This window comes from Perca fluviatilis, chromosome 24, assembly GCF_010015445.1.
Source record: "Perca fluviatilis chromosome 24, GENO_Pfluv_1.0, whole genome shotgun sequence".
NCBI lineage: Eukaryota > Metazoa > Chordata > Actinopteri > Perciformes > Percidae > Perca > Perca fluviatilis.
This window is the reverse complement of record NC_053135.1, coordinates 13,823,796-13,837,070: the sequence shown is the minus strand read 5'-3', so window position 1 is coordinate 13,837,070 and position 13,275 is coordinate 13,823,796. Positions and strand designations below refer to the sequence as shown.

Sequence of the window (13,275 nt, the reverse complement as noted above, 5' to 3'; positions counted from 1 at the left end):
GTACCCAACGCTGATTTGCATTTAAGGCAACCAGGAGAGGTTTGAGGATTCATTTTATGTCTTTTGCTAGGAGATATTTGCAGTCTGTGAATAATTTTAAACTGTAACAATCTGGCACGATTACAGACAGATATCCGTTTTGTTTGAATACAAATGACATCCCACTTCTCCTTATCAATAGCTACACCCAATTCAGTTTGCCATGTTAGTGCTGCGTCTGAGACTGCCAATATGACAGATGTCTGGTAAAGCACATTATAAAAAGAAGTAATCACCTTCTTAACTGGACAATTGAGCAGTAATTTCTCTATTAGAGATAAAGAGGCTTCAGAAGCAAAAGTTTTTTTAAATATAAAATCTCGAACTTGGAGATATCTAAAAAAAAAAAAGAGAGCCAGGGATGCTATATTTAGCCTGAATTTGTTCAAATGAGGATAAGGAGGATCCCACAAACAAATCACACATCTTTTTAATTCCTTGGTGTGTCCAAATATCATAACCTATATCTGTCATGCCTGGCTCAAAGTCAGGGTTTCCTTGTAATGGGGAAAGCAAAGGAGTCAATAAAGATCTTCCCTCCAACTTACTCACTGCAAACTATGCTTTAACAGTATTAATAACTATAGGATTGTTATTGCACAAAGTCCTTACAGATTTTATATTTTTACAGGACAAAAGACCGAGCAATGAACAGTGAGTATGAAACTTTTCTAGACCTAACCAAACAGAGGTGGGATCCTCCTTCACCCATTCGGCTACAAACCTCAAATGTGATGCGAGTTGATACAATCTGAAGCCTGGGTTTTCTTTTATTCCAGATAAATTCACTCAACCAGCTATTAAGTAGCTTCAGTACTTTGTTTGAAAGTAGTAAGGGGATCATCTGTAAGGGGTACAGTAATCTAGGAAGAACGTTCATCTTAATAACAGATACCCTACCAATTGCCTTCGTTTCTTAGAGGCAGAATAGCCAATTACTAAACCTCTGATATATGTTTTAGAAGTCTCCCAAAGTAGAGAGGGGTCTTCAGTGGACTGCAAATTTATATCCATAAAGATTTTAAATTCACTGGTCATATAAGATACAAATTTCTCCTCTCTTAGAAGGCGTGAATCAAATCTCTATCGCCTACTTCCTGCAAAATGTAGTAGTCAATTTCAGACATACCATAGCATGAACACTAACAACAATGTTTCCAATTTCACAAGATGAGATATATTGTATGAGGGACTTCGGGGCAAAGAAATAATCTATACGAGTGTGGCATTTATGAGGGGGGGAGTAAAATGTATATTGTTTGTCGGTTGGGTGTAAAGTTCGCCACACATCGAGAAAGCTCATCTCATCACATATCGCGGATAGGGCACTGGCCTGGCTCGTCAAAGCAGAGCTACGCGAGGGAGGTCTATCGATTAGGGGGTTGAGCAAGCAGTTAACGTCACCCCCCACTAAAGCTACAGATGACGATATTTCTGTGAATTTTAAAAATGCTTTTGCTAAGAGATCAGGAGAATAATTAGGTGGGCAGTAGAGATTCATCACGGTAGTTTCTTCTCCCTGTAGGATATCCTTAATAATGACATATCTTCCATATGTGTCCTTGACACATGTCTTTAAATGAAATGGTATTCTCTTACTTATAAGTATTACAACACGCCTACTGCTGGTGGTAAAAGAGGAGAAGTAAACCTGGCTAACCCAACCATATTTCAATCTAAGATGCTCACTATCATTAAGATGTGATTCCTGAAGCAGCGCCACATCAACTTTCTCCTTTTTTAGTAAGACCCGCTGTGTTTTAATGTGCTGGGTAATGTAATTTTTCCGGCCGGGCGCTACATTAAAATCAATGCGACACACCTTACAAAAAGTGTGGAGGTTGTCGATATGCAAGTCAATTGTTGTGCCCAACACTGTTGAAATTTACAGCTATATTTCGATTTCTTTGCGGGAACACCGCCTTCACCTGCCATTTTTATCGGCTGGCTTTCGGGTCTGAACTTTGAAGCTGGATTATAGGTTGCCAGGTCGAGTTGGCAAACAAATTGAAAATTGTATATTGTGTGTGGATTGTGTGAATAGGATTTGTTTCATACAAGATCTGGCAACTGGTCAACATATTGGTCCAATTATTTATAAAGGAGTTTGGGCCATGCGAATAACGGGAGTTTCCCAGGAGAAATAACAAACTGGGAGGGGTCCGGGAGATAGGGCTAAAAAACGGGAGAAACCCGGGAAAAACGAGAGTGTTGGCAGGTATGCTGGTCAGCCGACGAGGGAGCGATCTTGGCCGCCACTAGCTGGCTGTCACGTCAGACTGGAGCTTCTCAAGTCCGACAACATCGGAGCAAATGTTCGATTGGCCATACATTTTCGTAAAACTGCCCATATTCAAACTCGACCCATTGCATTTCTCACATAAAGTCTCAAAAGTTAATTTAGTGATGAAATAGCAGACAAAATAGTTGTTTGCTGCAGCTACTATGGCAAACTACCAATCTAGATTCTAGAATCGATTGCGTAAAACACAGAATTTTTTAACATTACATTTTGCAGCTGAATTTGGCCTGTTGAATTTGAGGAAGTTGAAAATATGTTACTTGAAATACACATTGTAGTTTGCATCTGAATTTTTTTTTTTTTTTTTTTTTTCTTTTTTTTTTTTTTTTTTTTTCTTTTTTTTTTCCCCTTTTTTCCTTCCTTGGGGTTTTTTTTTTTTTCCCCAAATTTCTAAAGATTCTGAAAAACTTTTAATGCACTGACTTCGACGAAAGTACTAACTTTGTTAGTTTAAAACCGATGCAGTTGTCAATTTCCCATCTGTGCGCCCATGGCCATGCTCGTCTTACAGGGAGGTATGTTCAGGTGCATTCTTGGCATATTGCTATCTTGAGGCAGCGGAAAATGATCGTGCCATTGACCAACAAAAACCTGGTCTAAAATCAATAACAAAGCATTTCATTGTTATTTTAACCCTGCTTCACCTTGTGGAGTTTTGGTGGCACAGTGCTGCTCGTGCGCTTTCTCTTCGCGCACGAGCAGATTGGTTTCCACTCCTAAAAATCTCTCCTTCCTGCTTAGCAAATCCACCATTATAATAGCAATGCGCCAAGGTACAAACGCGCCTGGCTTTTAAAGGGAATGGAAGATGACACTCTGATTGGTTAATTGCATGTTATGCCCAAAACACACCTAAGATTAATTAAGACACTAAGTACATACCTTTTGAACCATGTGCCTGGCGCATGGAGCCTTTTTTCCGCTGTTAAACTAGCAAAAGTGGATTCATACACGCCCTAAACGCAACTGCACGAGGCGCTTCACGCCGTGTGCTTAGATCGTTAAAATAGAGCCCTGAGAGTCCAGTCACACACAGACATAATGTTTTTGGCATCACAAAATAACCAGTGGAATGCACCGACCTGTCCCGATTACTGACATATCCCAGTGCAGTAAAGGAGTAAAACTTTTCTCTTCATTAGGTACTCAGAGAGCTAATGCCAGAGCCCCAGCACCTTACAAGAGAGATTTTGAAGCCAAACTGCGCAACTTCTACAGGAAACTGGAAACTAAAGGCTACGGCCAAGGACCAGGGAAGCTAAAGTAGGTGTAATGTGTTTGTTTAAAGACAGACCTTTCTTCTTGTTTTTTTGTGCTAACACAATTGTATGTGTCTGTCTGTCCACTTACTTGTTTGTATTTGTGTCTCAGGTTGATCATCCGTCGTGACCATCTGCTGGAAGATGCCTTCAACCAGATCATGTGCTATTCCCGTAAAGACCTGCAGCGCAGCAAGCTCTACGTCAGCTTCATTGGGGAGGAGGGGTGAGTATGTGGGAGGGGGAGAAGAAGAATAAGCATGAAAACCACAACACGTTTGCATGTGTGTGCACCATAGCCCATTTCCTGGACTATCTGGCTTATCTATGATTTTTTTATGATTAACAGTTTTTATTTAAATTCATAATAAGATGCAGAACATACAACTCACACCATGAGCATATCCCCTTCCCCTTCAACACCCATCATCATCACCACTTACTTATACAAAAATTAAGACAAGATGAAATAATAATAAAATCAAATACAATAAAATCATGACAAAATAGAAAGCTGTAAACCAAATAAACATATATATACAGTACAGGCTAAAAGTTTGGACACACCTTCTCATTCAATGCATTTCCTTTATTTTCATGACTATTTACATTGTAGATTCTCACTGAAGGCATCAAAACTATGGATGAACACATATGGAATTATGTACTTAACAAAAAAGTGTGAAATAACTGAAAACATGTCTTATATTTTAGATTCCTCAAAGTAGCCACCCTTTGCTCTGATTACTGCTTTGCACACTCTTGGCATTCTCTTGATGAGCTTCAAGAGGTAGTCACCTGAAATGGTTTTCCAACAGTCTTGAAGGAGTTCTCAGAGATGCTTAGCACTTGTTGGCCCTTTTGCCTTCACTCTGCGGTCCAGCTCACCCCAAACCATCTCGATTGGGTTCAGGTCCGGTGACTGTGGAGGCCAGGTCATCTGGCGCAGCACTCCATCACTCTCCTTCTTGGTCAAATAGTCTTACACAACCTGGAGGTGTGTTTGGGGTCATTGTCCTGTTGAAAGATAAATGATGGTCCAACTAAACGCCAACCGGATGGGATGGCATGTCGCTGCAGGATGCCATGCTGGTTCTGTAGCCTATGCCTTCAATTTTGATTAAATCCCCAACAGTGTCACCAGCAAAGCTCCCCCACACCATCACACCTCTTCCTCCATGCTTCACGGTGGGAACCAGGCATGTAGAATCCATCCGTTCACCTTTTCTGCGTCGCACAAAGACACGGCAGTTGGAACCAAAGATCTCAAATTTGGACTCATCAGACCAAAGCACAGATTTCCAGTGGTCTAATGTCCATTCCTTGTGTTTCTTGGCCCAAACAAATCTCTTCTGCTTGTTGCCTCTCCTTAGCAGTGGTTTCCTAGCAGCTACTTGACAATGAAGGCCTGATTCGCGCAGTCTCCTCTTAACAGTTGTTCTAGAGATGTGTCTGCTGCTAGAACTCTGTGTGGCATTCATCTGGTCTCTAATCTGAGCTGCTGTTAACTTGCGATTTCTGAGGCTGGTGACTTGGATGAACTTATCCTCAGCAGCAGAGGTGACTTTTGGTCTTCCTTTACTGGGGCGGTCCTCATGTGAGCCAGTTTCGTTGTAGCGCTTGATGGTTTTTGCGACTGCACTTGGGGACACATTCAAAGTTTTCGTAATTTTCCAGACTGACTGACCTTCATTTGTTAAAGTAATGATGGCCACTCGTTTCTCTTACTTAGCTGATGTTCTTGCCATAATATGAATTCTAACAGATGTCCAATAGGGCTGTCGGCCACACAACTGATGGTCCCAACCCCATTAATAAGGAAAAGAATTGCACTAATTAACCCTGACAAGGCCTGTGAAGTGAAAACCATTTCAGGTGACTACCTCATGAAGCTCATTGAGAGAAAAGCAAAGGTTAAGGAATCTAAAATATAAGACATGTTTTCATTTATTTCACACTTTTTTGTTAAGTACATCATTCCATATGTGTTCATTCATAGTTTTGATGCCTTCAGTGAGAATCTACAAATTAGGGCTGTCAATCGATTAAAAAAAATTAACTAATTAATCGCACAATTTGCTGTAGTTAATCGCGATTAATCGCGTTTTTAAATTGAGACTGAAGCTTGTAGTAATGGATATTTAAATAATGCTAAATCACTTAACTTTGCAAATATGAAGAGAAAACAAACAAGGAAAGGTTCTGCTAAGTTCAGAATGTTTAATATCTTTCAGAACAACAGCAGCAACAATTTGGCTTATTTAGTCCTGCTGAAGGCTGCTGAAATGGCTAGAAACTGTCCGACTTGAGAGCAGATATTTGTCACCACCCCCAATATTAGCCACATACCTAATATACCATATTCTGAATAATATACAAATGTGTGTGTGTATATATATATATATATATATATATATATATATATATATATATATATATATATATAGAGAGAGAGAGAGAGAGAGAGAGAGAGAGAGAGAGAGAGAGAGAGAATATAAATTACAATCTAGGCAGTACTTAATATCATAAATATTATAATATACATAGTGTTTAATCTGAATGACTAAGCAAAGCACATATATCTAAACACAGAAATGCACATCAATATCAATATCAATGTTACACATTAAACCAGTAACCCAAAACCACAAAGGTGTATGTTGGCCTAAAGTGAAAACAGTGAGTGTAGTTTTAGATAGCGACGCTGTGCACAGCAATCCATTACCAATGTAAAGCGATTGACTACATTTCCCTTCCAGCACCGCAACCAGGAAGTAGCTTGTGTGACAGTGAGACGCACCAATTTCAAACATTTACTGGAATATAGTCACGGATACTATCGAGTCGACAGCGTTAAACATCAGACTGCAAATAAGGTTTTATCAGCGTGACCAACGTAACAGTTATCAAGCAAACAAATCGCGCACGTACATATCGGCAGCACAGCAGTCGAGACAAATCAAACTTAAACCGCAGCTCAATGTAGAGAAACAGCAGCTTACCGGTGGAGCATCTCTCCTGACGAGACAACATGTCGGAACTAGTACTCGGTCCCGTTATAGCCCGTGCTCATTCATTTCTGGATTCTAACACATCATCTTTTTTCTCTTTTGGGATCTTACTAGTCCATGTTTCAACTCTTGACTGGCCCGTAGGCCTACTTCCATCAGGTAAATCCCTCCAAGAGTAGCGCCGCCTGCTCTTATGGAGACATATTACGTTTCTCAGCCGCCACATGAAGTAAACAAACACAGCTGCGTTAATTTCGTTAATTTTTTTTAACGAGTTAAATATTAAAAAACTAACGCAAAAATTAACGCATTAATTTTGACAGCCCTAATATATATATATATATATATATATATATATATATATATATATATATATATATATATATAATAAAATTAACAGCCGCCCACCTGCCAAATGCGGGTGAATTTTGCAATTGGAGGGTAATACTGTCAATCTACCTGCCAAAGCCAGGTAGACAATGAGAATTGAGTGGTAACTATCGGTAAGCAGGGTACGCGGTTGCTTATGGGCATGGTCCAATCAGGGGCCCATATCACTGGAAGACATTGATTGACAGCCGGGGCTCCCTATCGCATTTTCATTGCCAACACATCCCAGCAGTCCCACGTGCAGCCACTGACCAAGCGGGAGTGAGAACGGGTAAAATCAATTTCCTTGTTTCTGTTATGAAGACGAGACGTGTGTGTGACTTGAAAATCTCACATTACCAACAAAACGTACAGCAAAAGACCGTGCAAAACATTTCAGACTGCCCTGCCAACATGTGTACATTGTAACATCAATGTACGCTGTAACGATTTTTCACTCTTAAGTCTGTGAAAGTTGCTACTGTTTCAATCTTGTCAGCTGTCTGCAGCGGGCAGGGCTGTTGCACCGTTTCCCCCGCGACTGACGCGCACACACACAAACACACACAATCACACACGGTGGACGCAGGAAAAAACGCAGATGAGACCTACACGATGACCTAAATTGAGGACAGCTTCTTTATTGTAAGTGCAATGATAAGTTAAAGTCCAATAAGTACTTTATTAAACCGTATGAATGTGAGTCCCAGCCCAGGATAGGAAATTAACTAACAATGTAAAGATCAACAAGCCACTGACAGATATGTTCATATTTGATTCATTCAATAAATTATTATTTTGTGTCTTAAATCCACCAGCTGTTTTCATATTATACCAACATCATCATCCTGAGCCTTTTTGGTAAGTGTAGTGGAAGTTTCCTGTTGCAGCAGGGGTATAGGTTTTCAAAGTTTAGTAAATTGAAACAAATAAGACAGACTGAGACTAAAACCAAGTTGGGTTTTTGTATTTTATTAAAGATATATTTGCAAATAGGAGCAACATGATTTCACAAAAGGCCGCAGCCTTTCACAGGTTTGACAAAGCAAACCTGTGAAGTGAAAACCATTTCAGGTGACTACCTCATGAAGCTCATTGAAAGAACACCAAGGGTTTGCAGCGCTATCAAAAAAGCAAAGGGTGGCTACTTTGAAGAATCTAAAATATAAGACATGTTTTCAGTTATTTCACACTTTTTTGTTAAGTACATAATTCCATATGTGTTCATTCATAGTTTTGATGCCTTCAGTGAGAATCTACAATGTAAATAGTCATGAAAATAAAGAAACACATTGAATGAGAAGGTGTGTCAAAAATCAGGAGTAGCCTACACGCACCTGAACAACAACAATAACACTGGTGAATGTGGACAATAACACATGAGTTATTGCAAAAAAGTTGCAACTTTTTTTGTATAGTTCTTAAAGATAAAAAAATAAATAAAAAGGAAACTTGTTTTGGGAAGAATAATAATTAGTACTATTAATTAATTACTCTGGGCTGAGATTTTCTTGGAACCTTACCAAAAAGGCTCAGGATGATGATGTTGGTATAATATGAAAATGGCTGGTGGATTTAAGACACAAAATAATAATTTATTGAATGAATCAAATATGAACATATCTGTCAGTGGCTTGTTGATCTTTACATTGTTAGTTAATTTCCTATCCTGGGCTGGGACTCACATTCATACGGTTTAATAAAGTACTTATTGGTTATGCATCTGTATCACTCAATTCTCATTGGGTTTGACAGTGTTACCCGCCAATTGCAAAATTCACCCGCATTTGGCGGGTGTTAATTTCATGCCCTGTTTACAGCCATTAAAATAATAATTTTGCCTCACTCTGTGCATTATGAATTCAGCTCTCTTTCTTAGCAGATAATTTAGCTCTGTTCGACTTGTGACTAAAAGACTGTGTAGATTTAGAAAAACAAGTCTTAAGAGTCTCTAAAGAGTTACAGCGTTTTTCCAATTCCACAATCCTTGCCTCTCTTTTCTTCTTCAAGTTGACCACAAAGGAAGATGTAAAGTCTCTAATAAATCCTTTAGTTGCCTGCCAAATAAATGCAGAAACTGAGTCGGCATTAATTGACTCTAAATTCTACATCAAAAGCTGAGTTCTGGAGAAGGGAATTATTAAATTGCCATCTCCTAGATCTTTCTCCTAACATATCACAATGGAATGTGGTTATCAGCGCATTGTGATCAGACAGAATTGGTGGTTCTATTGCTATCGTGTGGAACATTGCCGTAAGCTCACTGGAGCACAAAATATAATCAGTGCGGGAGTGGGTGAGGTGACGTGTGGAAAAGAAGGTGTAATCCTTGCTAGTAGGGTTTGGCAGCCTCTATATATCTGTAAGATGATGGGATTCCACAACTGCTCTAAACATGTCTGATGTATGTTTTTGGGCCTTTGTGTGATTGACCCCTGATCTCTCCTGATTTAAATCTAGTACTGCATTCAGGTCTCCCCCTATAATTAGTGAATATTCATTGAGAGAAAGCAATTCACTGGTTAGGCACGGGAAAAAACTTTCTTCACATATATATATATATATATATATATATATATATATATATATATATATATATATATATATATAGAGGTCGATTAATCGACCCCACTGAAAGGGTCCTTGTTTAAAATGTCACGTTTTTAAAATTTTTAACATTCACTAGAAGCGAATCCAGAATTATTAAATTTGGAATGATGAACGCACATAATGGACGGGAGCAGACCCACGGGACTGCGCACGCCCACTCACATGACGAGCTCATGTAGCTAGCTGTAATAATGGATATAGCTAGCTAATGGTTGTAATTCACGTGCTCTATTAATACGTCCATGGTATTATCTTATGAAGTTATGATACATCCAAGGGATGTATGTATGTTGTAAAGCCTGTTACGTGGATGTAACATCATTAGCGTTTCCCAAACTGGCGGGGCTATCCCTGTCAATCTACCTGCCAATGTGGCAGGTAGATTGACAGTATTACCCGCCAATTGCAAAATTCACCCGCATTTGGCTGGTGGTCGGGTGTTAATTTACGGCCCTGCCCTAATCCAAAACAAAGCTTTTGATACAGAATTTAGAGCCAAACTAGCGGAGTTCATATCAATCAATACTGACTCATTTATTAGAGATTTCACATCTTCCTTTGCAGCAAATTTGAAGAAAAAGAGAGAGGCAAGGATTGCAGAGTTGGAAGAACGTTGCAAATCATTAGAGCAGTCTCTAAAGACAGCAGCTCTATATCATTATTTGCAGACAATATTTTGCTGTACATCTCTGTCCTCGAGGACTCTGTTCCAAAAATTCTTAAGTCATCCAGGACAACTATGAAACTATATTAAGTAGTGTTCAAAAGGATCTGGCCAATTGGTCTGTGCTACCGGCATCATTATGGACCAGGATTGCTGTTCCATCCATCCATCAATCTTCTTCCGCTTATCCGGTATCGGGTCGCGGGGGGACAGCTCCAGCAGGGGACCCCAAACTTCCCTTTCCCGAGCCACATTAACCAGCTCTGACTGGGGGATCCCAAGGTGTTCCCAGGCCAGGTTGGAGATATAATCCCTCCACTTAGTCCTGGGTCTTCCCCGAGGCCTCCTCCCAGCTGGACGTGCCTGGAACACCTCCCTAGGGAGGCGCCCAGGGGGCATCCTTACCAGATGCCCGAACCACCTCAACTGGCTCCTTTCGACGTGAAGGAGCAGCGGCTCTACTCCGAGCTCCTCACGGATGACTGAGCTTCTCACCCTATCTCTAAGGGAGACGCCAGCCACCCTCCTGAGGAAACCCATTTCGGCTGCTTGTACCCTGGATCTCGTTCTTTGGTCATGACCCAGCCTTCATGACCATAGGTGAGGGTAGGAACGAAAACGACCGGTAGATCGAGAGCTTTCGCCTTCTGGCTCAGTTTTTTCGTCACAACGGTGCGATAGATTGAATGTAATACCGCACTCGCTACTGATTCTCCGACCAATCTCCGCTCCATTGTCCCCTCATCGCGAACAAAACCCCAAGGTACTTGAACTCCTTCTTGGGGTAAGGACTCATTCCCTACCTGGAGAAGGCATTCCATCGGGTTTCCTGCTGAGAACCATGGCCTCAGATTTAGAGGTGCTGATCCTCATCCCAGCGACCCCACTGCCAACTGCGAACCGATCCAGTGCGTGCGAAGGTCACAGGCCGATGATGCCATCAGGACCACGTCATCTGCAAAGAGCAGCGATGAGATCCCCAGCCCACCGAACTGCAACCCCTCCCCACCCCGACTACGCCTTGATATCCTGTCCATAAATATTACAAACAGGATTGGTGACAAAGCACAGTCCTGGCGGAGGCCAACCCTCACCTGAAACGAGTCCGACTTACTGCTGAGAACCCGGACACAGCTCTCACTTTGGTCGTACAGAGATTGGATGGCCCTGAGAAGAGACCCCCTCACCCCATACTCCCGCAGCACCTCCCACAGTATCTCCCGGGGGACCCGGTCATACGCCTTCTCCAGATCCACAAAACGCATGTAGACATGTATGCCCTATTACCTCCTCGATGAGGTCAACAGTGTCCCCTCCTTACTGTACACAGCTTGGATGGTTCCCCGCTTCCCCCTCCTGAGGTGGCGAACAGTTTTCCAGAAGCACTTTGGTGCCGACCGAAAGTCCTTCTCCATGTCTTCTCCAAACTTCTCCCACACCCGCTGCTCTGCCTCTTTCACGGCAGAGGCTGCAGCCCTTCGGCCCCTTCGGTACCCTGCAACTGCCTCCGGAGTCCTCTGGGATAACATATCCCGGAAAGACTCCTTCTTCAGTCGGACGGCTTCCTTGACCACCGGTGTCCACCATGGTGTTTGTGGGTTACCGCACCTTGAGGCACCTAAGACCCTAAGACCACAGCTCCTCGCCGCAGCTTCAGCAATGGAAACTTTGAACATTGTCCACTCGGGTTCAATGCCCCAAGCCACCACAGGGATGCACGAAAAGCTCCGCCGGAGGTGTGAGTTGAAAGTCTGTCGGACAGGGGCCTCCTCCAGACGTTCCCAATTTACCCGCACTACCCGTTTGGGCTTACCAGGTCTGTCCAGAGTCTTCCCCACCCCTGACCCAACTCACCACCAGATGGTGATCGGTTGACAGCTCCCCCTCTCTTCACCCGAGTGTTCAAAAACATACGGGCCCCGATCAGATGAAACGATTATAAAATCGATCATTGACCGTTGGCCCACGGTGCTCTGGTACCAAGTACACTTATGAGCATCCCTATGTTCGAACATGGTGTTCGTTATAGACAATCCATGACTAGCACAGAAGTCCAACAACAAACAACCACTCTGGTTTAGATCAGGGAGGCGCGTTCTTCTCCCAATCACCGCCTCCAGGTGTCTCCATCATTGCACACGGTGCGTGTGAAGTCCCCCAGCAGAACAACGGAGTCCCCCACTGGAGCCCCATGCAGGACTCCACTCAAGGTCTCCAAGAAGGCCGAATACTCCGAACTCCTGTTTGGTGCATATTCACAAACAACAGTCAGAGTTTTCCCCCCCACCACCCGCAGGCATAGGGAGGCGACCCTCTCGTCCACCGGGTTAAACTCCAACGTAGCGGCGCTCAGCCGGGGGCTTGTGAGTATCCCCACACCCGCCCGGCGCCTCACACCCTGGGCAACTCCCACACCCGCCCGGCGCCTCACACCCTGGGCAACTCCGGAGAAGAAAAGAGTCCAACCCCTATTCAGGAGTATGGTTCCGGAACCGAGACTGTGCGTAGAGGTAAGCCCCACCAGATCTAACCGGTAGCGCTCCACCTCCCGCACCAGTTCCGGCTCCTTCCCCCACAGAGAGGTGACGTTCCATGTCCCCAGAGCCAGCGTCTGCCGCCCGGGTCTGGTCCGTCGAGGCCCCTGACCTTCACTGCCCCCCGTGTGGTAGCGCACCCGACCCCAGCGGTTCCTCCCACAGGTGGTGGCCATGACGACTCTAAATTACATTTGCTTGGGAGATAGAAGAAAACCGTGGCCAAGAAAATTATAGCTCAGCTCTGGCTCCCTTCCCACTCGCTTTGTATAAAACAGTGGTTGGCGTATTTCTATCTAGACATAGAAGTTATGCTTGAGCTCTCTACAACAAGTATCAGTCCTAATGACCTCAGCATCACAAGAATTAGAGGAGAGTGACTAGGCAAGGTGTGATTTCTGTTTTTGTTTATTTGTTTTGTTTTTTCTTTTCCTTGAGACCGTGGGGGGTGGGAGAGGGTGGTTGTTCTTGTTCAAGTGTGTTTGTC

At 42.8% G+C, this 13,275-nt stretch overlaps 1 protein-coding gene across 1 annotated transcript in view; it reads left to right on the top strand.

Annotated features, from left to right (window-relative positions):
- Positions 1 to 13,275, top strand: part of hecw2b (HECT, C2 and WW domain containing E3 ubiquitin protein ligase 2b) — a 210,992-nt gene that overhangs the window by 171,353 nt on the left and 26,364 nt on the right. Inside the window, exons 20-22 of the mRNA XM_039792539.1 lie at positions 671 to 693; positions 3,484 to 3,604; positions 3,713 to 3,826. Of these exons, the coding sequence (XP_039648473.1) occupies positions 671 to 693; positions 3,484 to 3,604; positions 3,713 to 3,826 (258 nt within the window). The remainder of the gene's footprint in view (positions 1 to 670; positions 694 to 3,483; positions 3,605 to 3,712; positions 3,827 to 13,275) is intronic.